Below are 23,824 nucleotides of genomic sequence, written 5' to 3'. Positions count from 1 at the left end.
GTGCCACTTGAGAGGAGAGCACAGTTCTGCACTGAACATTCTCCTCTGCCCAAAGCCACACTGATGAGGCTCAGCTCCCACCAGGAATATCACAAGTATGCAAGCAGCACAGCACAAGCCAAGCTGAACTCGTGTTGGCTCAAAATACCCAAAACAGGAGCAACCTGTGGCTAAGCAAGCAGGAGCAGAGTGGAGCCAAGCCGAGCTGCTTTGCCCATCTTGCAGCAAATTGATCCCAGAAAATTGGCTCATCATGCTTAGCTTTCATTGCTCATTTTTGCTGAGGCCTTTTTATGTTTCAGCTTCTGCATGTTACACAAAAAGATAAAATCCAGAAGGAGCAGGGCCGCGGTGCCTGCTGGAGGGAGTTGGATCCACACTGTGCTGCTGCAGCTGCACAGGAGCTCACAGCTCCCAGACCAGCCTCTCCTCCCTGTCTGTCTTCTGGCCGTGTCAGCAGGAAGGGAGGCTTTGGCACTGGTGAGAACAGACAACCTTGAAGCGAAACACTGAAACTTTGTGTGACTAATTGGATTTACCACAATCTCCGGCATCAGATAAATCTCCCCCCCTGGCCCCCAGCCCTCCCCTGCTTCCCTTTCCCACACAGGCTCATCCAGTCTCGCTTCACTGGCCAGCCCCTGCCCTGCTCTCTGCCACTTGCCCTTGGCATTTACCTTCACTGCCACCAGCATTTTGTCGTTGGTGGGGCTGAGGTTGTAACACTCGGCCAAGAACACCTTCCCAAAGGCACCTTCTCCCAGCTCCCTCTTCAAAACGATGTCTCTCCTCTTAATATGCTGGACATCTGTTGGAGGGAGGGGAGGAAGAGGGAAAGGGTTGAGGGAAGAATGAATCAGGGTTAATTCAGCGAATGGAAAACAACTAATTCAATTTTCTTGCAAGCTGCAAGGGAACTGAAATTGCCTCGCAAAAATATCTATGGGGATCTTTTTACCCACCCACAGAACGCAGCCATCTCTGTGATGGAGTTAGTCTCATGCAAAACATCTGCCAGGAAAGTACTTGAGGTTTATCAGTTCTCATGACAAGCTCGTGGCAAGCTTGTCCCCAGGGAGAGGAATCTTTGGGACAACTTCTGCTACAAAGACTTGAATCTCTTTCGAATACTCCTGGAAATAATCCATCTCCTGTGAGGTATAGCAAGGGTCACATCCTTCCAATGAAAGGCTAGCTGAGATTAGAAGGTCCTGTTGAGTTTTGCATTTCAACTAGGACTAGTTTAAACTCAAACATGACAGATTTCTGAGGCTGAAGCTGGGTAAGTGAAAGCATTCCCAAGAGGAGGAGGACCAGTGACCCCCATGCTCCTTAGGGCATTAGCAGGAGCTGGCTGGAAGTGCTGGAACTGCCCTGCAGCAGGACCCTGACCCTGCAGCCTTCCCCTCCATGACTGTCCCCTCAGAAGGAAGGTCATCCCAGGATACCAACACTGGCACAACAGATGAACTGAAGCCATCAGTTTCAATGATCCTTTCCACTGACATTTAGGACAGCGAGGACTGACAGAGAATAGCAACCGAGGATTCAGGAAGAATCACAAGAGCAGTGGCTTTAATTTACCAGAGGCACAGAGGCCAATGAAAAGTGGTTTGCTCAGCTAACAGGTCACTCGTGAGGATTAAATCTGCCCGGATACCAGGCACCTACAGGGGCAGGTTAGTGACTGTGGGATATCCACTGATTCTGTGTCATCATCAAATGCCACGGGTTGCTGGGAGAACTTGTTCTCTTCTGAGGACAGCACTAAGGCACAGCAAACCTCTAAGCACCTTTCTGGCATCACATCACCTCTAGAATTCCTCAGCAATAAAAAAAAAGGGGTGGGGGGAGTTTAATGCTTGGAATAAGCTGTAGAAGCAGTTAGAGATGCACAGCCACCACAGCATTTTCTGGAGGCACAGCAGCCAAAATTTTATCTCTATGAACTGTCTTTCAGTGGAGCTTTCCATCACCCTGAGAACTGTGGCAGCACAGCCCACTCTCAGCTTCAGCCTGATGGTCATGGCAGCCAGTGGAGAGCTGAGCACTCTTCTCCAGTGCCCAGTCAGAAAAAGCTGATGCATGAGAGGTCTCCTCAAGCAGAGGCATTGCGTGGGACAGTGCCCTCTTTCCACTCCCATGGGATGTTCATAACCCTGAATCTGTTTGCTCATAAACTGGACCACTTTTGATCCATTTCCATCTCTTCCTTGTGCCACAGGAGCTGTAAAGGTATGTGCCCCTTAGATTAGGTGTGTTTCCTTGAAGATGAAGGAGGTGGAAGTGACTAATTCTGGGTTTCAGACTGGCTGCAGGACACATCACAATCTGCCACCAGCTGCTGCCACCAGCTCCTGCCACCCAGGCACCCGAGCAAGCACCTGTATCAACCTGAAGGGTCATAGAGGTACCACTTAATGCGTCAAAAAGCCAATGGAACATAAGCATCCTAATGGCTTTCATGCAATTAAGCTTTTTAATTAGGAGCTCAGAGGCAGGTTTATGGAGCTGCCATCTCTGGGCCCTTGGCTTGCTTGGGAAGATGGATGCTGCAAGATTGCACAAGCAATGGGCCTTGTAATGAAAGACACCTCTCTGGGAATTCCCATTGACCTTTCTTAATTGTTCAATAGGCTGAAAACTGCTTCTTACCGATATTAATAATATTAATAACATTAAGGCACATGTTGGTAGGCACATCCAAAATGACTTTGGTTTTAAACCTTCAGTGGCAGCCAGGGAGAACAAATCACATGTGGACTTTGCCTTCTCCACCTGGTTTAGCTGAGTGTTTAAGGAGCACCTGAAGAAATCTGAGACACAATGTGTTGAAATGTAAAGCAATGCACTTGGGTGAGGAAACTCCTAATATAAGAAAAGCTCAAATGGCACCAATTTACTTAAGAGAGTAGAGGAAAAGGGGTTTATCCTCTTTGGCTTGGCAAGCATTTCTGTAGCACTCATCACTACATTACCTTGGTCTTACTGTATTGATAAACCACATATTTGTGTTCTTGATCTCCCAAATAGCAGCAATCAAGAAAGCTGTGAGGAATGATCTTGTACTAAGATGAGCCCAAGGATATTTTAAAAAACTCAGAAATGTAGCAATTACAATAGTATTGTCCCATTTGGTGTGAGATGAAGTTAAATAGGAAACAGTCTCAGAAAAACCAGCAATACTATTTAAGAATTTTTACACTTCTGATGAGTAACACCATGAGAACTGATGCAAACCTCTCTTTCTAAACTCTCCAGGGTATTGCCCAAAACTTTCAGCTCCCAATTTTTCCTCCCAGTGACATCTTAATAAATTATCAGACATTTCTGAGAGCTGGCATCCAAACTGTGTAATTACATCTATATTATTAAAATAATATCCCATCTGTCTCTGAGACCAGATTTTACGGCTAGTTGTTAAAAGTCACCTCCTGAGAAGTTTCAGGGAAAAATCATATGAAGAATTAAATGTGGTATTGTGGCAGACAGAGTTGAATTGAGAGAGAAGCAATCCTTTTGCAGCAGTGGACTTGTGTAGCACTGTTGGATTGAAAGTTAACTTGGGTGGCTATAAAAGGGTCATGAAGTTAAGTAGTTTGACAGCAACTGGACAATCTCAATGTAGAATCAGAAAAATACATTTGCTGATCGCAATTTCTCTCAACCTCAAATAGCCATAAATTTTGCTTCGTAGTATTTTAGGCACAAATGGAATAATAAGTGAGTTATAATAAATTGATTTTCCACATGCTAGCGGCCTAAAGTAGTGAAGTTTAGATCAAATTCTTCCCTTCACGGCAAGATCAGCACTACGATTAATTCTAACCCACTATAAAATACAGGTTTGGCCACAAGGCAGTGACAAACCCTCGTGGCACGCTGTGGCTGGCAGCATTATTGTGCTCACCTTGCACCTCTGTGCTTGCCCATCCCGGCTGTAACTCATGAGGAAGGCCAAATAGCCATGAAAGATGCTGTGCTGCAAGGGCACCTCAGAGGTTCATCTGCATAAATCTGTTTACCTCCTCCTGGAGGAAGCCGAGCCCTGTCTGATAAACAGCTGGTGTTTATTTGTTTTAGGCAGGCAGTGCTGTGCTAATCTGTCTCGCCTGCGTTGCAGTCAGCCCTGTAGACAAGGTGTATGCAAACTGCCTCTCCCGAAGCACCACTCTTTTTATTTTTTTCCCTCCCCATGTACCATTTACTTATAAAAACAAGACAACAAGACAATTCATAAGAAGATCCTATGCAGAAGCCACAGCAAGACCTGACAGGAAAATAAGCAGAATTGACAGCACGATGTGAACTCATTCAAAGCCATGCTGTACCTACTGGAAGGATGTGAGTGCCTGACACTGAAGTAATCCCACTTTACAATGAAACATCTTCCAGTCCTTGGCTTGGGATCAGTATATTTCTTCATGACACAGAAGAAAATTTGGGCAGATTCCCCACCTTCCTTCTTGTCCATCAATACTTGACACACAGAGAAGGTGTTTCAAACTTTTGTCTTCACTCTTGTTCTGAATAGCCCATTAACCACATGAGAAAGCACCTGACCTGCAGCTGGTTGGAAATGGCCCATGACTTGAGCTCAGTGATGGCAGCATGGGGGTAAGTCAGAGCATTAACAACAGTAAGTCTGAGACCCACTTTTACACATGGTCTCCAAAGCAGAAAGTTTCCCTTTCTCTGGAAGAGCCAAGGCAGAAGGATGGCAGCTTTGGCTCTGCAAAGGGATCTTTACCTAACTACCTCTGAATCTTTTGCAGGACAGATGACTTGATCTCTGCTTAAAGTGAATTTAGTTAGAAAAGTGGCTGTCTGAAACCAGAAGCTTCTTCCTCCCCATCACTTGCTCCCACGTGTCCTTAGTCATGTCTGTTCCTCTCCTCGAGACAAACACCTTCTAGTTTGCTAAACTTGTGAACCCAACACAGCCATGGGATACTGGGAAAGAAGAAGAGGGATCAAGATTAATTCTGCTTTCCTCACACATCAGTCTACCATGTCCTGATGAGTCTCTTCTGCATTGGCCCTTGTGATAGAGCCTGGAAAAATCAGATCTTTTCCACTTACATCACTGATTCAATGATTCTTCTCCCATCTTTTACTCTCATATTGCAGAGTCTCTCTATCTTATGGCAGGGTCAAGATAAAAAGACCATGACTCAACCTCCAAATTGCAGGTAGAGCATATGGAGCTAGTAACAGACTGTGTGCAATGGAAACACCTTGTTTTGAATAACCACCACTTTTCAATCACATGAGCAGATATTGGGAAGTTGCATGAGTATGTTTCATGAATCTAATTTTCCAATTACTGTCTCATTTCTAAATCAGTCCTGGGCATCAGATGAAGAAGAGATGGGTTCAGTGACACTGCAAATTCTGCATTTCAAATTCCCGTCACAACCAGCATCTTTGAAACCATGGTTTGTTAATACTCTTGAAACTTGAATGCACATGATTGTGTTTGGACACAGATGACTACAGTGGGAGGAAAATGGACAAATCAATCTCCAGAGTAAGCCATGAGCAGTGCCAGTACTTAAGTTAGAGAAAACTGCAAAACTACTAATTCTGGATCATTTACACCGGGTCAATTTCAACTGTTATATTAATTAATTTCAATTAATTCCTCACATCTTCTTTCAAACTCCCAAACAGTGAGCAGTCTGTCTTCTTGTCTTTCTAGTGGGTTTTCTGGCCCTGGACATACAACTGATGGAATAGACCAAAATTATACACATTTCCCCTTTTACTTTTTCTGCCCTCTATATCAGAATATTCATCTTCTTGTCTAGAAAAGACCAATATCAATTTTCTATAAATTTTTCTTTCCCCCCCTACATGTGACCCTCTTTTCCCTAAAGGTAGGTCCTTTTCTGCACCTCTCCACCACCAGCTTCTCCCTCCCTTTGCTTTTTCACATCATGGCATTTCTTCTCTCTTTTCATTCTTCTCTATTTTTTGCCCCTCTTACTGTTCAAGCCCTTTTTTAAACCTGACTTATTTTAGATCTGTTTCTAGGGTATCCTGGTTTGGGTCTGATCCTGGGCTCTTTGTAGATATGCTCTTGATTTTCATAAGCTTCTAATGCCTCATTTGCATCAACAGCACTTTATAAATGATAACAACAATGACATTTTTCAGCAGTGGCTGAGTCATTTGCTGTAACAACTAATTTATGCCAAAGAATTTTCCCTTTACTTTCTACATAAGTTGTCCACAAAAAGGTAGCAAAGTTCTCACTTAGTCAATGTGATTCATTCATTTCTTCCTTGACACTGCTGGAATAACTCTTGTGAATAAGTGCTGCACGGCTCTGCTGCTCCGCCACAATTAAAATCAAATAAACAAAGCTTACAATTTACACTGGAAATCTTGTCACCACCACATGTAAGTACCAGTCAGAGAGCCCTTCCTGTCAGGCAGGCAATCACAGCCTGGATGGGAACCAAACTCGATGAGTTACCCAATGTACCTAATCAGAGCAGAGCATGAGCATCAGGCAGGACCAGATTAAAAAGCCCTGCCACTGGAGGGCTGGCAAGGCATTCTCTCACAGATTTGTCTCATGGAGAGAGAAGATAACACATAGGCAGGCTGCACAAAGCCCAAGTCTCCCTCTTCACCTGGTGCAAATCCATCAAAATCATGGAGGATATTGATTTCAATCATGGACTGCTGTGAAGTACATGTAAACAAAGGGAGAATCAGTCCCACATAATTTTAAAAAATGGAGACATAAACAGGCTGTTTCTTATCTCTGCCTGGACTCCAAGTAGGTAGCCCTTCACTTCTGGTGGCTTCTCTCCCAGCTCTGACATGAGCCACCTCTGGGAAAGGGCCCAGGTACAAGTTCCAACAACTCGGCACGGTGCCCAGACACTGGGCCTTTGCCAAGTTCCTCTGTAAGGCACCCTTCAAGGACTTGGACTCAAAAAAGTCACAATTATAAGCACCAAGCAGTTCTGACACAAATCATAGAGATTTATGCAAAGCATATCTGAATCTTTGGGAACTTGGTGGAGCAACCACAGCCTTCAGCTCAGTTAATGATCGTACTCCCTCATAAAGACTTTAAGCGAAAGCTATTTTATGTTTCTGCAGTTCTTTTCATTTTCTTACCATCCCCTTCAATCCTTGGGAACAGAAAAAGGCATGAGTGCAGCTCCCAGGTGGGAAGGAGGCTTTATTGCTCAGCTGACCCAGCAGACCCAGAGCTAATGCACTACACGCTGCTAAATGGACCTTGGTAAAAAATAACAGGCCTTGACGCATTTAGCTGGACAATCTTGGCTAGAAGAATGATCCAGTTACACCAATCTACACCAGGAGCTAAAGTTCAGTGCAACTGAGCTCAGAAAAACAGGAGAGGAGCAATCTCTGCATGGCAGATCTCTGGTGCTTTGGAAATACCTGACATCCACCATTTCCAAGCATACCTCTGATAATCAGGACATCACTAGCTCCTCTGGCTTTTGCTGCTATAATAGCAGATGGAGAGGAAGCCCTGACCCAAAACACTGCCTTTCAGCTTCCAGCTGACTCCAGCCAGCCCTGACTTGAGGGAGAGAAGCTGCAGAGCAGCCCTCAAGCTGCACAGAGGAGTGTGATTTGGAGTTAATCCAGTGATTGGTTAGCAACCTCTGAGCTGCAGCACCAGCTCCAAAAGCAGCCACAGAGACACCACCAACAACAACAGTGCACATGTGCAGTGCTCTTGGAGGTGAAGGGAAATGGAAAGGCAGGGGTTTTGTGTGTGTGTGTGTGTGTGTATGTAAAGGAGCTGATAGAAAGGCAAAGCAGAGGCACCCCTTAAACCAGCAACTCATCAGAAGCAACTCCAGAGCCCACCGGGCTCCCTCACCAAAACACCCTGACAACCACCTGGAAGCAGGTGACATTACCTGGTGTGACATACCTGCAAAGTTTAAACCCAAACCAAAGCAAACTGTCATTTACTTCATGGGGAAAAAATCTGAAAAATAATAAAGTTAGAATGCACTCGGCACCATTCCACACTCACTTTTTAAGCAAAAACTTCTCTTTCACCTTAAACCACCTGACATTCCTATTAAAAAATGCACAACTTCAAGCCCTTCTCATCCATTTCAGTCTCATAAATCTGAATACAAACCACTTAGCAATTATTTTATGAAGAGAGCAATACAAAGTGTCTCACAGGTACTGAGCAGTCTCAGCTGGGAAGCACAGCACTGCATAGTCCTGCAGAACCAACTGCAGCACCAAGTTATCCTGGGGAGATCTAAACAAAGGAGAAAAAGCAAGAGGAAGGATCCTGAGCATCACCCCCAGCCTGACAATGACCACAGCAGGAAATGAAAGAAGCCTTCAGCACATCCATGCCTTGCACAGCAGTGGGTTCTTGCCTTTGAGTCAGAATCCATCTTCTCCTCTTCCTGCAGATTTATGACTTTCTGGAATCACTCAAGCAAGAGTTCATATCAACAGGACCTTCCCTTGATCCAACAAGGTAAATCTCTTCACCTGAGCTGTTGTCAATGATTAAAATGTCCATTAGTATGGAGACCTTGAAGACTTTACCAAAAGAAACCCAATGCTCCCAAGGCTCCCTGTGGCTGCCAGGGTTGGGGTTTGGCAGCAGGCAGCTGTAAATGGGTTCCCAGCTGTGCCCCAACTCAGTCTCTGCCTCTGCTTAATCTGCTTGTGCTCAAGACACACCTCAAGATCCTCTCAGGTTAAGACAGTCACTCTGGTCCCCCTTGCTACTGCCACCTCTGCAAAGCCTGGGGACAGGTTCACCCTGAGCTTGCCAATGTCTGCATGCACCAACTCCTCATCAGCTGGCTCCCAGGGGAACACAAAACACTGCTGATGGGACCAAAACCTTACTAACATTCCAGGTAAAGGCTTAAAAACCATCCAGTGATTCCCAGCATTGTCTGTACATTCTCAGTTTTTGGCTGACACGAGGCTGGAAGGATAAACTGCTTTTCCAGCTTCAGCAGCTTCTGTCTCCTTAAACATCCGGCACCAACTTCTCATCCTGAGGGGACACTTAGGCTCTGCCTTTTGTATACAAGGTTAGCAGACAGCTGGCATCTTCTGAGGATGAAGACTAAGAGTATCAAGACATGTGTAGAGGGGGGGAAATGAGTGGGTTCCAGAGGTCTTTGCACTGGGTGAATGCCCAAGTGCCCCATGATAACTTATCACAAAAGGGATCTTACACAAAGCACTGTCCTTACCAACTCATTGATACACTACAGCAGCTCTTGGAAACAGGGACTGGGATTCTTGGCAGGGTGGAAGGAAAAGGCAAAGAGAGAGGAGAAGGGAATCTTTCTGGTGAGCATGCTTTCTTTCCACCAGCCAGGCCCCTAGGTCCCCTGCTGCCAAAGCACTCAGAATAAAACATTAATTCAATACCACACATTTAATTACACATTATTTGAAAGTGAATTTATTTAACAGAGGAAAATAGTCTTCAGAGAGCATCTGCCTCCTTCAGACTCGTGCGTCTGCAGGGAGGGGGGCTTGGAGAGGAGATAGGAGGCATAATGGTTGTTTTACATCAGCAGCAATTGCTGTTCAGCTCATCCCTTCAAAACAGGAGATTTTAAGGAGATAGAGTTGTGTTTTGCAGCAACTTACCAGCTGATTTGATTTTCCAGCTAGTTTTCACTTGATTGGAAAGTGCTGCTGCAGACAGATACCACTCGTCTTTCTGTTTTACTGTTTTTCCAGGGGAAAGGAAGGATTACCGGTGGAGGGTTGGAGGAGGATTGGCTGCCCCTCTGGGGACCATGTGATAGTCAGATTTCAGACTTAAGGCTTCAACAACACAGTAATCAGACACTTAACAGCATCCTATTGCCAAGATGGATAATCACAAGACAGGGGAAGTGACCAGGACTTAGAGCAGCCTGGCAGCATGGAGAATGTCTGCCAGCAGGAACAGAGTGTCTTACCTTCCACCCAAGCCACAGGGGCTCAGGGCTATGGACTCCCCCAGCCTGGGAACTGACTGCACAGCTCTGCCTGCTACATCAGGGCCAGGAGCCCAGCAGAACCTGCTTTCAGCAGCCTCAAGGCCCACGTTTCTCCAGCCAGTGCTGCACTGCAGAGATGGAGCAGACTCCAGGGCCTGGAGCAGACAGCAGCCCCTCCATGGCTGAGCTGCTGCAGGGCCAGAAATGAGTTCCTGGGTCCTTTGAATGAAGGAGTTTGCTCACAGTGAACTCAGCCCGAGCTCTGGCCTTTGCTGTCTCTGGTATCCCCACAGTGTCCCAGCAGGCAGATGCCACACAGGGCTGGCTTAAGTGGTGCCACATGAGACTTTCCCTGCTCTCATCCCTGTACTGGCTCTTCACACTCTTTAATTTGGGAAAATCTTTGTAACAGCCTTGGTTTGACTGCATTCCCCCTCACCCCAAGCAGACACAAAAGCGGCCCAGTCACCACCACTGCTCCCTCCAAAAGGTACCAGCAGAGCTCAGCCCAGCCAGTACTGACCCCCACGGACATCCCCTGGTCAATCATTGCCCTTTTTGGTCTCAGCAGCCAGATCTTGCTGGTGTCATTCCCATCCCAGCCATCAACCTCAGTGCCATGCTGCAGCATGCCTGCACACCCATGCAGATAATGCAGCACAGGTTCAGGTCACAGCATTAAGCTTTTCCTTCTAATTTTGAGTATTTAGGGGGTTTTGTTTCAGTGTTGTTCAATCACTGCCCTTATTCACAGTTTGAAGGATCTAGCCCACACCATAATTGCTAAAAAATTCCAGATATATTGAACATGTTCTGGAAAATATGTGACTATTAGAAGGGTGGCACTAAAGACAGAGGTATGGTTTGGAAGTGGTTCAGACTAAAACTGTGATCCCCATTGCAAAGTACAGAACAGGAACTGACCCCAAAGTTGGGTGCAAAATGAAGAAGTATTTTTAGACAAAGTGCAGTTTCCTCCAGATGTGGAACTGCATAAAGACTTTCAGAAAATCTGTTGTGACAGAATTCCTGGACCGTCTCAAAGCAGAAAATTTGGTGAAAGTGCCTTATGTTCTGCATTTTCCAGCTAGAGCTCCAGGCAGGTTGGAAGTGCTTCTGATTGTTGCCGTCCTCACCACCATCACAAAGAAAAAAAGGAAAAGGATAATTTTGAAAGGAATGTAGCATCATCTCTTACCTCTTTTTTTTTTCTTTTTCTTTCTTTTTTTTTTTTTTTTTTTTTTTGTGTCTGTAAACTCCAGGTAGTAATATCACATCTTGCCCCATGCCCAGTCATTTTCCCACCAACAACTTTGCTTGGTGATCATTAAACAAGTGGTTAATGCAGCCAAACCCATGGAACAAGAAAATTCCAGAAGAGAGGCCATATGAAGCAAAAACATGAGGTGTTGAGAGACAGATCTCAGGCTCAAGTAATGATTTTCTTAGAAAGTCTCTCTCTAGTTTGCCCAATTTCCATCTCTCTCCTTCCTTCCCACCTCCTCTGACTCCCTTTCTCACAGGACTGACACAGGAGCTGTTTTTGTGTCTGTGGCTTGATGAGGTGTTCCCTCAGATCCACATTTTCCTGACACCCAGAATGGACCTTGCTCTGTATTTTTTTTCTGCCTGAGGTTTCCTTGGCTTGTTCTCTCTGCACATCCCTTTTTCCATCTCACCAGCTCCTCCTGCAGAAGGAAACCCCTGAAGGAGGAGTAATGTGAGACAGCTCTGCCTGCTGGGCTCTAAAATTACTGTGGTTTGGGTGATTTAGGCTATTGTTAAGAGGCAGCAAATTATGCAGAGAGGGATAAAGAGGAGGAGGATCATACAAAGGAATTACTAATCTGATGGGGAGAGCAGCTGGTCCTCATTTAACCCTCCAGGTCTGTGCATGATTGTGCTCCTTTGGCCTGTGCCCAAGTCACAAGTAGCAACGAATTTTGTGCTGGTGCTCCTGTGAGGCTGCACACCAAGAGAATCCACTTTTCCTCCAAGGTTCCCCCTCCTGTAGGAAAAAAAAAAATGGGAAGAAAGGAGCCCACCAGCACGCTGGGTCCATCCTGCAGAAGAGGATCCCTAAAGGCAGCAGCTCAGCCATGCATTGACTCCAAAGCTGTTCCATGGTGGGATCCAACTTGTTCCCCAGGCACTGGCTGTGCAGAGGCACTGTCCAGCCAGCACCACCTTCCTCTCCTTGGCACAAACAAACCTCTCTGAGCAGCGAGAGGTGAACCAGAAATTGGTCTCCTTGGGTTAGGCTTTGAAAATCCCTCATCACCAGGAGGTCAGCACTGTTTAAGGAACAACACACTCTTGTTAGAGCCTGCTCCCCTGATGGCACTGCTTCACTGTGTCCCTTATTGTGGTTATAAAGGAGAATCCATCCTGGGTTATTGTCTCTGACACTCCCAGCACAGGGAGAACACAGGGTGATAAAACGATGTATATTTGTCCATTTTTCTGTCTGACATCCTTCAGCAATGTCTCACATGATTATGAGCCAGATGGTTGAGGTGAATTTTCACAAAATTCTTTCAATGAGTGCAAGAGGGGGAAAAAATAGAATCTCACAGTTTTCTCCTGTGGCCAAACATCAGTGTCTGCACCAGAGAAAATATACCCAGTTAATTCTTCTTAAAGGCCCTGGTGAGACTCAAGGAAACATTCTGCAGTGCTGGTAGCCTCAGAAGACATGATTAATTGCAGATGGTGAAAAGGTGCATGTTCAGCTTTAACTGAGCTGTGTTTGAAGACTGGATGATTGTTAAATTGGTATTCAAGGCACATGGGGAAGGCAACCTATGAGGATCTTCAGCTACAAAACCAAGATATTTTATATATATATACATACACACACACATACTTTATATATTTATCATATATGGCTTAACAGCTTAAATTTAAATGTATATTATGAAGTTTTACAGCAAGAACATACTGCTAGTGGAAAGGACCAAAATCAGCAAGATTTCTGAGGAAGGTGGGAAAGAGTAATACTGTTTTTCAATTACCTGAGGATGCAGAGGCATAAAAAGAACCTCCCAAAGCTGGCAACAGCAATTTGTCGATGAATATATGTGGGTGATGCTGCAGAGCACTGAGTGGGGTATAATGGTGGAAAGTCTTCAATACCTTAAGCTGTTTCTCCTCACTAGCCTAGGACAGGTCTCATTTCATCCAAAAATACCTTGAACAAGACTCTATATATGTTGATATCTTGAACTGCCTTAATTGAAGGGCCAGCATCAGATATTGGGATGGTAACATGGCAAAATGAGAGGCCACTAATCCAATCCACCAATCTCCCTACAAATCCTGTTTCCTTATTGCAATCTGAGTTTGGAAAGTGACCCCAAATTCAGCCTGTATTGAAAAGGTCACCTTGAAGTCTTTTCTTTATCAATCAGAGTTTAAATCAAGTCTTTCAACCTTTTCCCAGGGCAGAGATTTTTTTAAGCAGGTAGTGGAAAAACATACCCAGATCAATATCTGAGTGCATATGAGCACCCAGAGTTCAAAACTTCACTCAGACTTGCATTTACACAGCCAGGCTGCAATTCTCCTGCAAACAGAGCTCACATCAAGTCATCTGAGGTCTCCAAACTTAAAACTGGAATTGCAGAGAGAGAAAAAAAAAAAAAACAAAAAACCAAAGGAATGAATAATTACCGAGCTGTTAAAAATCACATCTTCATTTCTGGAAAGAGTTCAATGAACAAAATATTCCTACGCTGCCCAGTTTACTTCATTTATCCTTTCTTAATGGATAGTGCTGTTTCTCTGTGGCATAAATTGCAGTGTCTCTCTCTCTCTGCTTCTCTTCTCTCTCTAGGGATTCCTCTCTCAAACACATCCCAAATCAGGAGAAGCTCTGGCAGTGTTTGGGACCTTAAGCACAGTCCATGCTGGTGAAAAATCCCTCAGTCCATGATGCTACAGCAGAGAGGATTCTGGTTCCTGCCTTCAGCATTTTCTTCCAGATCATTAGCAGACATCAAGAAAAACACAGGTGATTAACAATGACTTCCAGGACACATCACTTTCTACCTCTTTCCAATTGGAAACACTTTTAGCAACAACTCTTTTCTGTCTCTTGCTCTTAGGGCACATTTCTACATGGGTTCTTTGTTTTCTCTATGCATTTGTCAATGCTTCTACCCCTAGTCATTAATTTCAGATGCTGGTCCTTGTCACATACTTGTGGAGCACCTCAGTGTACTTTATCTGCTGAATTTCCCTCAGAAATGGTGGCAGTGAGCTCCTCAGGGTTAGTTGAGTGTGACCTCCCACTCCTTCCAGCCACATTACTTTGACTTTCACAGAGTGCTGCTTTCCAGGTGCTCTCTCACAACATCCTTTAAAGTTTAACAAGATTCCCAAGAGTTTCCCAGAGCAAACACCAAACTCACCAGTCTGTCTCTTGTCCCCATTATGTCCACCACTTTCCAACTCTCATCCATCTGCCCAAATTTAAACAGGCAAATTAAAATGTCAGCAAAGAGCTTGGCAAGTTGTGTGCATACCCTCAGGATGTGCTCTCCATCTGTAGAGGATGCTCACCTGGTCCCGTGCCCTTGAACAGGTGGTCACTGATATGAACTCTTCATCCTCCATAAAGCTGGATGCAATTTTGGCAGATGAAAAATATTTAATAATCTTTCTCTCCTCTTATCACTGATTCAGGCAGGCTTTTGTTTTGTCATCAGTGTAAGTTCTCCATATATCACTCTCAAGAGAAACACTTTCTCCTCCACATCCTCTGTACCAGATCCCTGTTTTCCTCAAAGCTCCAAACCCCTCCTTGATGTGAGGCCAGTTTTGTTGCCTCTGAGATGCATATGTGCAAAAGGACTTCCCTGCCTGAAATACACCCTCAGCATCTGTAGGGCTGCTGCTTCCCACCCCTTTGTTTTCTCCTGCACTCTTCTTCCTCCCCTCTCCTTTCATTGGGATACTTCAGCTCCATTACAGTTCCAGTCTCTGTCTCAGCCAGCCTGGTGTATGTCAGTCCCATCATCCTGCCTTTTATTATCTTCATTTTTACTAGACTGAATGTTGAGGGCAGCCTTCCCAACTGTGTCTGAAAGACCTGCATTAAAGCCCAGCCAGCTTTCCTCCACTCATTTTGCATTCCCTGCAAGCCAGCTCTCCAAAAGGCCACTGGTTTTGTGTGGCTGCCCTTTCTGCAGACCCTCCTCAGCACTTCAGCTCCACAGGGAATATAATCACTTCAATTTCAAGTGTATTTATTACAGTTGCTCAATTTCCTTTAATCTGTCATTTCTCCTTCTCCTTCCCCCATGACTGCTTTCTTTTCATTGAGCTGTGAGTGCACTGAGGAGGCTTTTACCTCTGACCCTCGCTGCCTGTTCCAGCCCATCCCTGCACTGGCTCACGCTGGGCTCCTTCTGCACTGATTATTGCTCGTTACTGTGTGGCTTAATGAATGTTCTGGGCCCTTTGCAAACAAATGCATGTGTCACAGGCATCACCTCCCACTGCTGACCTCTCAGGACTAACTGAGGCAAAGAAGACAACACTTTCAGGCACAAATTACCTGTATCATCAGCACTGAGAAGGAAAGAGACCAAGAAACTCCAAGGCCTGTCTGAGAGAAGGAAACCTTAACAGCAGAGTGCCCATGTCTGCCTGAGTCTTGTAAAACAACATATTTCTGGGCAGGGAGAACAATGTTTTTTATGTAGGGGATGCGTGTCCCTCCAGTGACAAGGCTGTAAAACCACAAACATCCCTTCAGAGCTGGAGCTGTAAGAGCCAGAGAAGCCCCAGCTGACATGAAAACCATCAACATGCCTCCCCATATGTAAAGCTGTGTGAGCACACACACCTCCCGAGGCTTAATTGGTGTATTAATGTATTAAAGCACTGACACAAACAAACAGGGACTGCCTTCACAAGCTACAAAATCCTTGAGTACATTGTAATTAGCTGGGCTTGTTAAACCACTTAATAAGCAATAGATAGCATGTGTCTGATGCCCCAGCGTCTTGGCTCAGAGGGAAAGACAGGCAATTGCTTAAATATGAAATGTGTTCAGTTCTTAGGTAAATCCTAAGAACTGCTCCCCTGACAGAGGGAACTTCTGCCCAGGGCAGACACAGCTGAGACCAACACCAGGGTCACTCAATACCATCCCCACTCCCTCCCTTATGTCCTGCTCCCACCAGGCACCTCCCAGGTGGTGTCAAGGAAAGGTGGGAAGGGCTGGAACTGGGAAGCAGCAAGTCATCACCAGGATTGGTGCTATGATCACCCTTTTACCACTCCCTGAAGAGTCCCAGGAAAGGGGAAAAGCCAGCAGGGACACAGCCACACCAAGCAGGACAGCTGTAGAGATACCCAGCACCCCTGAATGCAAATGGGCAGGCAGTGCTTTAATTTTATTCCAGATCCCAATCTTACTCCCACAGTGCTAGCACCCATCCATGTGCCCCTGTGCAGTCCAGCTGGCTATCCAGCTCCAAATTTAGCTTTCCCCAGCACATCACCACGCACAACTGCAGCTTTGAGAGCGGGCAGAGAAGCTCCCTCAAACACCGCCTCCACCCAAGTCCACCACAGGGATCTGCAGCTATTCCTACATCCCAACTGGATTCTTCTTTTCATCTTTGTTCTGCCTCCTATTCTAGTGCTGAACCACAGGCCTGCTGCCTTGGAGCTTCTTCCAAATGCTGCATTCATCCATTTTTAAAGGTGACCTTCCAACTTTAAAGGAAGATAGCAAGCCTCACTGTCTTCATTTGCCCTCTCCTTCTTTTCAACCTGCTCTTTATTATGAATTAAAAAGGGGCCTGAAAGGTTTTCTCTGTTAAAAAAATATTTAAAAAAAGCTTTAGAAATATCACATTTCCAAATAATTTCTCTCCCAGTTTTTGCAGCAGACATCTTGCATGTCATGGTGTTTGCTTGCTGCAGGCTATCAGCTGCCAGCCCTGATGCTCTGACTCAGGCACTTACCAGACCTTGTGGGGTTCCTGTCACCCCACCCCTCGTCACTCTCTCCTTAGTTCTGTCACTGCTGTTTGGCCAAGCAGTGCCCTGAAAGGTTCTGGGTGAAAAACAACTCTTGAGTGAGCAAAGTGGGGTTATTTTTAACTTGGACAATACCAGATACCCAGGCTAGATGTGTCCTCATAAGCTCTTGTGCTGGCACAAATGAAATGCAGCAAATAAATGAAGTTCTCTTTATTTCACCTTACTGCCAAAAGTGTATTTTACAAGCCCTGGGGCTGTATAGAGATGGAAAGGGAAGGTGTCTCCAGGCCTGAGCAATAAGATTACTCTTGCCAATGAATTGGTGACAGTAATTAAAAAGGAAATAGCAAAGCAACATAAGTTTCCTGCTGCTCTGGTACAACATTTTGCCATTTAATCAAGACAAGCAGAACATGAATTTTTACTGTAATACAACTGATATAGGAAAGAAAACCACGATCTGATAAAATGAAAGCTCAACTTCCAGCCCTTCTCTTAGATTACAGAATCAAACAGAAAACAACAGCACAGCACAAAGAAAATAAACCAAACAACCAGTCCCTCTTCCTCCCTTCCCACTCTTTGGCTGTGATTTCTGCTGCTATCCAGACAGGTTGTGTTGGCCATGTCTTTTTGCCAAGAGGTCAGGACACTACAAATCACTGCCATACAGCCACACTCTGGATTTAATCATCAGCATTTGCTTCCATCCAAGAAACCTTTTCTGAGCTAAGGACATCTGCCTGCCAGGCACGAGGCTCACACTCACAAACTCACTTCATGCTGACCACCAAGTGACCACAAGTGAGCAGGAGCCCTTATTCACAGCTGACTTGTGCCACACTGAGCCTGGAAGTGCTTGGCTCAGTCAGAAAACACCCAGACTCTCTTCCCAAACCATTCAATAATCCCTACCTGACACTGTTTGCCAGACTAAGTGTTAATCCTTAAACCCTGCTTGATCCCATAGCATCCCTAGGACTCTTTCATTCTCCTTCCAAGCCAACACATCCATGTTTTTCCTGACAGCCCCACTGTGCTTTCACATGCTCACTTTAACTCTTCAAAAGCCAACCATCAAGCTGCATAGCAAGGGAAGCAGCTGATTATGCTCTTCCTACAATTATCTACTAAAAGTAGGTGAGTAGTTCAGATTTTTAGGAGAAAAAGAGGGCTTCCCAAAGCAAAGGCAAGATTTCAAGAAGGTACTGCCAGGTCAAGTTTGAGTACAATACATAATGGAAGGCTCTTTGCTTCGCCTCACAGCCCCAGCCTTTCCTTGGCTCTGATGCTCAGTTTTATCTTTGGGCTATGAATGATTCATGGAGCCTTAAAATATATATAATCTATATCTCCTAGAACAAAGAGTCTTTATTTCAGGGGGTTTTAGGGGAGCAGCATGTGTGCTGCCTGCACTTGGGCTTGGATGTCCCTTGGGAAAGGACCCTTGTGTGTCCCTGCTTCTTCCCAAACCCAAGCAGCTGTTCTGAGCTTGCAGCTGAGCTCTGTGAGAGACCCCAGCTCAGTCTCTAGGACACAGGGATGTGCTGCTGAGGGTCTCCAGAGCTGCTGTCTGGAATCACACCCAGCTCAGAGCCAGGCTGTTCTCATCCATCCCTGGCAGTGCCAGTGCATGGACACCATCAGTGGACTGTGGGGACTTAAATCATTTATACACAACTGCAGGAGGGGAAGCTGCAGCAAAAACTTACCTCCATGTCACAGCCTAATCCCCTCAAGGCTCTACCATGCCAACATCCAATCCTCTGCCTTGGGCTGTGGATCACATTTAATGAATGTGTTTCTTCCCTTGGAAATCCAACACCAGCTTTCCAACATGAATATTTGATTCCTACTACACATACAAACACAAACATACACAACCCCCCCCCCCGCATCATGATCAGCAGGCATCTACTTACTTCTCCAGACACGGACACCGCTTTGGGCAACTCCAAGGATCTTATGCCAAAGGCATTTCCTTTCCCACTGAAGAGGTGACCATCCTCTGGTTTCTTGTTCAGGAACCTAAGCATGGGGCTGGGTGAGATCTGGTGAAAGCTCCAACCAGTGGGGACCTGCTCTTACCCAGAAGGGAGCACAGGGAAACGAGAGGTGGAGAGGTTTCAGAGAGGGAGGGCTGGAGCCCTCAGTGGCTCGTGCCCAGCAAGCTGTGGGATGGCTCCTTCCCTGAGCTGGCACACCAACAGCCCAGCTGGATGACAGTGAGCAGCACACTGCTATAAACTAAGGGCACAGACATGCCCCAAAGGGTTGAACCAGCCCTTCAAGGCATCATCCAAATAGAGCCCTGTGCAGCCCTTTGATTTCTGTGGCACTTTCAGGTCAAAGAGACAGGTTTCAGTCTGTGCTGTATCTACAGCTCATGATCACCACATTTCCTTGCTCTTTAAGTCTTAGAGGTCTTCCTTAGAAGGAACATTGTCAATCCTTACCTATTTGGATGTATGTGACAATATCTTTTATGCTCAGGAGTCTTCTTTGTTTTCTAAGAATGACTCTGTCTTTTTGGTGAGAGAGATTCACCTTCCCTTGTGACACTGCTATTGATACCATTCTGCTCTTTTTTCTTTGTTTGAGGGTCATGCCAGCACCACTGAATCCAGAGAAGGAAATCTGGCAAAACATGAGATGCTTCACACATTACAGCCATGCAGAGAAGCTTAAGGACCTACAGAGAATGTTACCCAACTCCCAGGAGTCCAGTGTGAGGTTAACAGGATTAAACTGAGCTCAGTCTAGTCATAGGATGATACTTTCATCCAAGGTACACTGTCAGGGATTTTGTTACCTTCTTCTGAAGCCACGGCTATAATATCTTCTGCTGGGATTGAGTGGCAAGCGTGTCACATGGCTGCAAAAAAGGCATTCTCTCTGTGTTGGATGCACTGCTGGCTCCGGGCAGGAGGGTTAAGGCACAGCACAGCCTTTTTTTGGCTGATTGCTAATGAAAATGAGAGACTGGCACTATCATCAAGTGGCCACCCTTGCAGTTCTGCACTCTCAAGTTTTCTAAAGGAGTCAGCAGCTGTGCCAAACACCTCTCACAGCTCTGCCATACCTGCTGGCATTCTGGCTGCATCCTCCGTCACCTCCCCTGACCCAGGTGGCCAAACAGGAGCAGCCGTGGGTGTTAACCCTGGCCCCCAGCAGCACTTGGCTCTTCTGGTTTTCCACTCCCACACAGTGCCAGACCTGCAGCATTTCCAGCCAGAAGAGCCCCTGCTTTCTCCTGAGCAGGGACTGACATTTTCCCACTGATGCTGTCTAATGCACTCAGTTATCATTGATGCATTTAGAGCAGATCCATCAAAATAATTCCTGCTAGAGGTCTGAATCCAGCACATTACACACAATAGCTCCCTAGAAGGAGAAAAACTGACACTTACCTGTCTTTAAGTGAGGCCCTTCTTAGTTGCCTGCAACGTCTGTGCGTGGTGAGATGTGCTGGCTTTGGGGGACTCGTACCTCTCGAGGTGTTCCAGCAGCGCTGAGCATGTGACTGCAGCTTAAACACTTAAATATCCACACCCTCTGGGACCACCCAATAAAGCAACGTGTCCAGGAAGCACAAAGCAAACCTGCAGCCACCTCCGGAAGCCTACAGGGGGCTGGACCAGGCACTGCCAAGGAGAAGTGACCGTGCAGAACTGCTCCTCTCGTCCCCACATACTGCCTGACACTGATACAGCAAACCCAAAATGCTCTGTTGATCCAGAATATCTCTAAAATGGCCAGGCAGCAAGGCCTCATGAGGAAACCAGAGCAGAGGTGTGACTTTTCAGCCTGGCAAGATGAGCTCATATCAGTGATGTTTGAAATGTGCATTAGCATGATGTCACTGTACATGCCTGACAGTGGCACCAGGGACTGAATCCTGGCAGGAACAGGCCTTGGATACATCAGCTTGCAAGACCAGGAGCTGCCTCTCTCTTATGTCAGATATTGCAACATACTCCACCACCTCACCAGCCTAGTCCATGGACTGTAAGCATCCCTCCCTCCCTCTCTTAATTATCTTAATAAACAGCCTGGACACATCTCTGCCTCACTTAAGATAATGATGATCTGGCCAAAATCAGTTTATTCAGACATCCTGGCAGTTTACTGAGCCTAATGCAGCTCCAGTCTGGCTCTCCCTGACTCCTCATGAATGAGCCTGACCTCCAGCAGTGGCTGCTCTGCCACCAGCGGATGGAAACCCACACACAGGTCAGACACAGGCTGCTCCCAGAATTCTGACTGGAGCCAGGAAAAATACTTGCTCTGAAAACAAGCTCTTAACTGTTCCAAAGGCCCAGGCAGTGACAGTTTTTCTTGCCTGCAGAAAGACCCGTCAGGATGGTACTAATCCCAAAATATGAAAAGAAACATGGGGTTAGGGACAACCCCAAATAACAGATGATTGAAGGGTACCTCCGCATGTTACATTTCTGACTACCAGTCTGAAACATTCACTCACCCAACCCAAGAGCAAAACCAACAGCCATCACTCAACATGAATATTTGAAGCAAAATCTTGGAGAAAAAAGGCCAAATACTCTGAAATAATAAACAAATGCTTACAGAAAGTCAACTTCTCTGCAGGAATCAGGCACAGATCACAAATGAGTCACTAACAGCAGAGCAAATCATTTAACCAGCACTTAGAACAAATCCCTCCACTTTGTACAGAACAACCAAAATTTATTCCTGTTGATTAGTCAGCAATTACACTCACAAGTTCAAAATAATACCAAAATTCAAATGTTGCTGTCTTGCTGTTGCACTCTGCTTTACTGCTGGAGAAACTATCATCTTCTCTTTGCGAAGCAATCCTCCTGCACTTATTTACTGTGTGTGGGTTGAGATTTATTCTAGCTCTGTGGCATCAGACCACATGCTGGCACCACCAAGTAGCCTTCCTGTCTTAAGGAAAGTAGTGTGGACAACACTGGAGAAACCATAGAAGATAAAGGTGAAGCAAAATGCAGCACAACAGCAGAAGATACACCATTGCTTCACCAGGTAAAGCTTAGAAATTACCAGGTAAATTGCTTCACCTATTCCAGCTGAGAGTGGGCAGGTCTCCTGTGAAACTACACCCACACCTTCAAAGCAGATGTATGCACTTGCCCACAGTTTCTTAAATTTTCTAAGACAAAACTGCTTAGGCTCTGCAGGCACTGGTAAATGCATGGTTAACATGGACTCTTTGGCTCATTGCACAAACAGCACCAGAAGTGCTTCCAAACGTTAAGGGAAAAAAAAAAAAAAAAAAAAAAAAAAGAAATCACTCAGCATTGATTTCTTGTGTGCTCTCTTGCTGCTGCTCCTCCAAACCTGTGGTTTTTAGCTTTACTACTGTGTCTAGGCCTCTTTATCCTCTGCTAATGCCAGGCTTAACCCTGAGGATCTGCAGCTTGTTCTGGGTACAAAGCAGAGCAGAGCATTTGCTGAATCATCAGAAGCAGCTTCCTCTGACTCCCCACAGCTCCCAGGAATTCCCTGGAGAGCAGGACACAGACACAGGGGAAGGACAAAGGCCTGATGGTAGAAACACCAAACCACCACCTTCAAAACAAGCTCAAGCCTCTTGGGAGAGAAGGCATGACTCCTCAAAAGCATACCTAAATAAACAAAATAGCAGCAAAGAACATCAGGACTCAGTGCAATGTGGATAAGCAGCTGTGGAACTCAATATACCCCAGTCATGACCTACAGCATCCCACACACCCTGCAGCAAGTCTGGGCCCAAGGTCCCTCACAATGATTCCATCCTGGAGAGAGCTACAGTGCCAGAAACACACTGTGCCCATCATGCTCCCTCCAAGCAGGAACTAACAGAAACATAATTCCATCTTTTAGAGTCAAAGGACAATGAGCAAAAACTTTGTTTCTCTGCTTATTCACACACAGGCTCCACACTCTACAAGACCTGAGAAGGCAGGGTTGTGATGTTCAGGAGCAGCTGATCATTCCTGCTAGAGATCCTCTGCCCTCACCCGACCAAACCAGAATCCCAAGCTCCTTCAGTAATAACTCTATTTGAAAAGTCATTTGAAGCCAGAGTGGGGAGAGAGAGCAGCACAACATTGTCAGCTCATGGTCCAGCTGTCATGAAGAGCATGGAACCTTCACATGGGTACATCAGGCAACAGAGACAACCAAGAAGAAAGAACAAGAAGAAACAAGTGCCCAACCCCTCTGTGATGCCTGTCAGAGCCCATAGTTAAACCAGCTCCTTTTGAACTGACAGCATTAAAAGTATTGTGGGAACTCATATGCCAAGAGTCAGTTGCCCTGAAACACAAAACCAAGTGAACCCAAGCTGACCATAGCAGCAGCCTGAGTAATTGGCTAATCAACCACTGCTTGCAATGTTTCTGGGCTGTGAAATCTCATAACAGACCCTGCAGAAGTGGAGAAGAAAAGACAGAGCTTCTAAACCCTATGTTTGTTTCCCACACCTCAGAGAAAAAAAAAAATAAAGGAAACAGGGATAGAATCCAATGCAGCTCAGCTGCTCATCCCTTGTGTAAGGTTATGTTAGGAGACAGACATTTGTCTTGGGCACTGCAGACAGTCCTGGAAAGGTTAAGGTCTCAGCCATCACCTAATCCTGTGAACCACAGCACACCATCACTGCTAGAGACACACTCATTAGAAGGGAAGGTCATGCGGAAATTCACCCACAGCATCATTTTGAGACATTTGCTTGAAAGTCATGCCAGGAAGTTATAGGAACAGAAGGATGCTGGAAAACATGTTTTTAACTTGCTCATCAAAACTCTCACCAGGTTTTCTAAGAGGGTTCCAGCACCATCCACCAATATGTG

At 45.7% G+C, this 23,824-nt stretch overlaps 1 protein-coding gene across 2 annotated transcripts in view; it reads right to left on the bottom strand.

The window, feature by feature from the left end:
- The window catches only part of NTRK3 (neurotrophic receptor tyrosine kinase 3), a 203,381-nt gene that overhangs the window by 38,769 nt on the left and 140,788 nt on the right, over positions 1 to 23,824 (bottom strand). For both annotated transcript variants that reach the window (XM_041418936.1, XM_041418937.1), the window contains exon 13: positions 678 to 808. In XM_041418936.1, coding sequence (XP_041274870.1) covers positions 678 to 808 — 131 coding nt within the window. The remainder of the gene's footprint in view (positions 1 to 677; positions 809 to 23,824) is intronic.

Source organism: Onychostruthus taczanowskii, unplaced genomic scaffold (assembly GCF_017590055.1).
Source record: "Onychostruthus taczanowskii isolate IOZ18803 unplaced genomic scaffold, ASM1759005v1 scaffold6, whole genome shotgun sequence".
In the NCBI taxonomy this organism is placed as follows: Eukaryota; Metazoa; Chordata; class Aves; order Passeriformes; family Passeridae; genus Onychostruthus; species Onychostruthus taczanowskii.
This window is presented reverse-complemented; position numbering and strand designations above follow the sequence as displayed.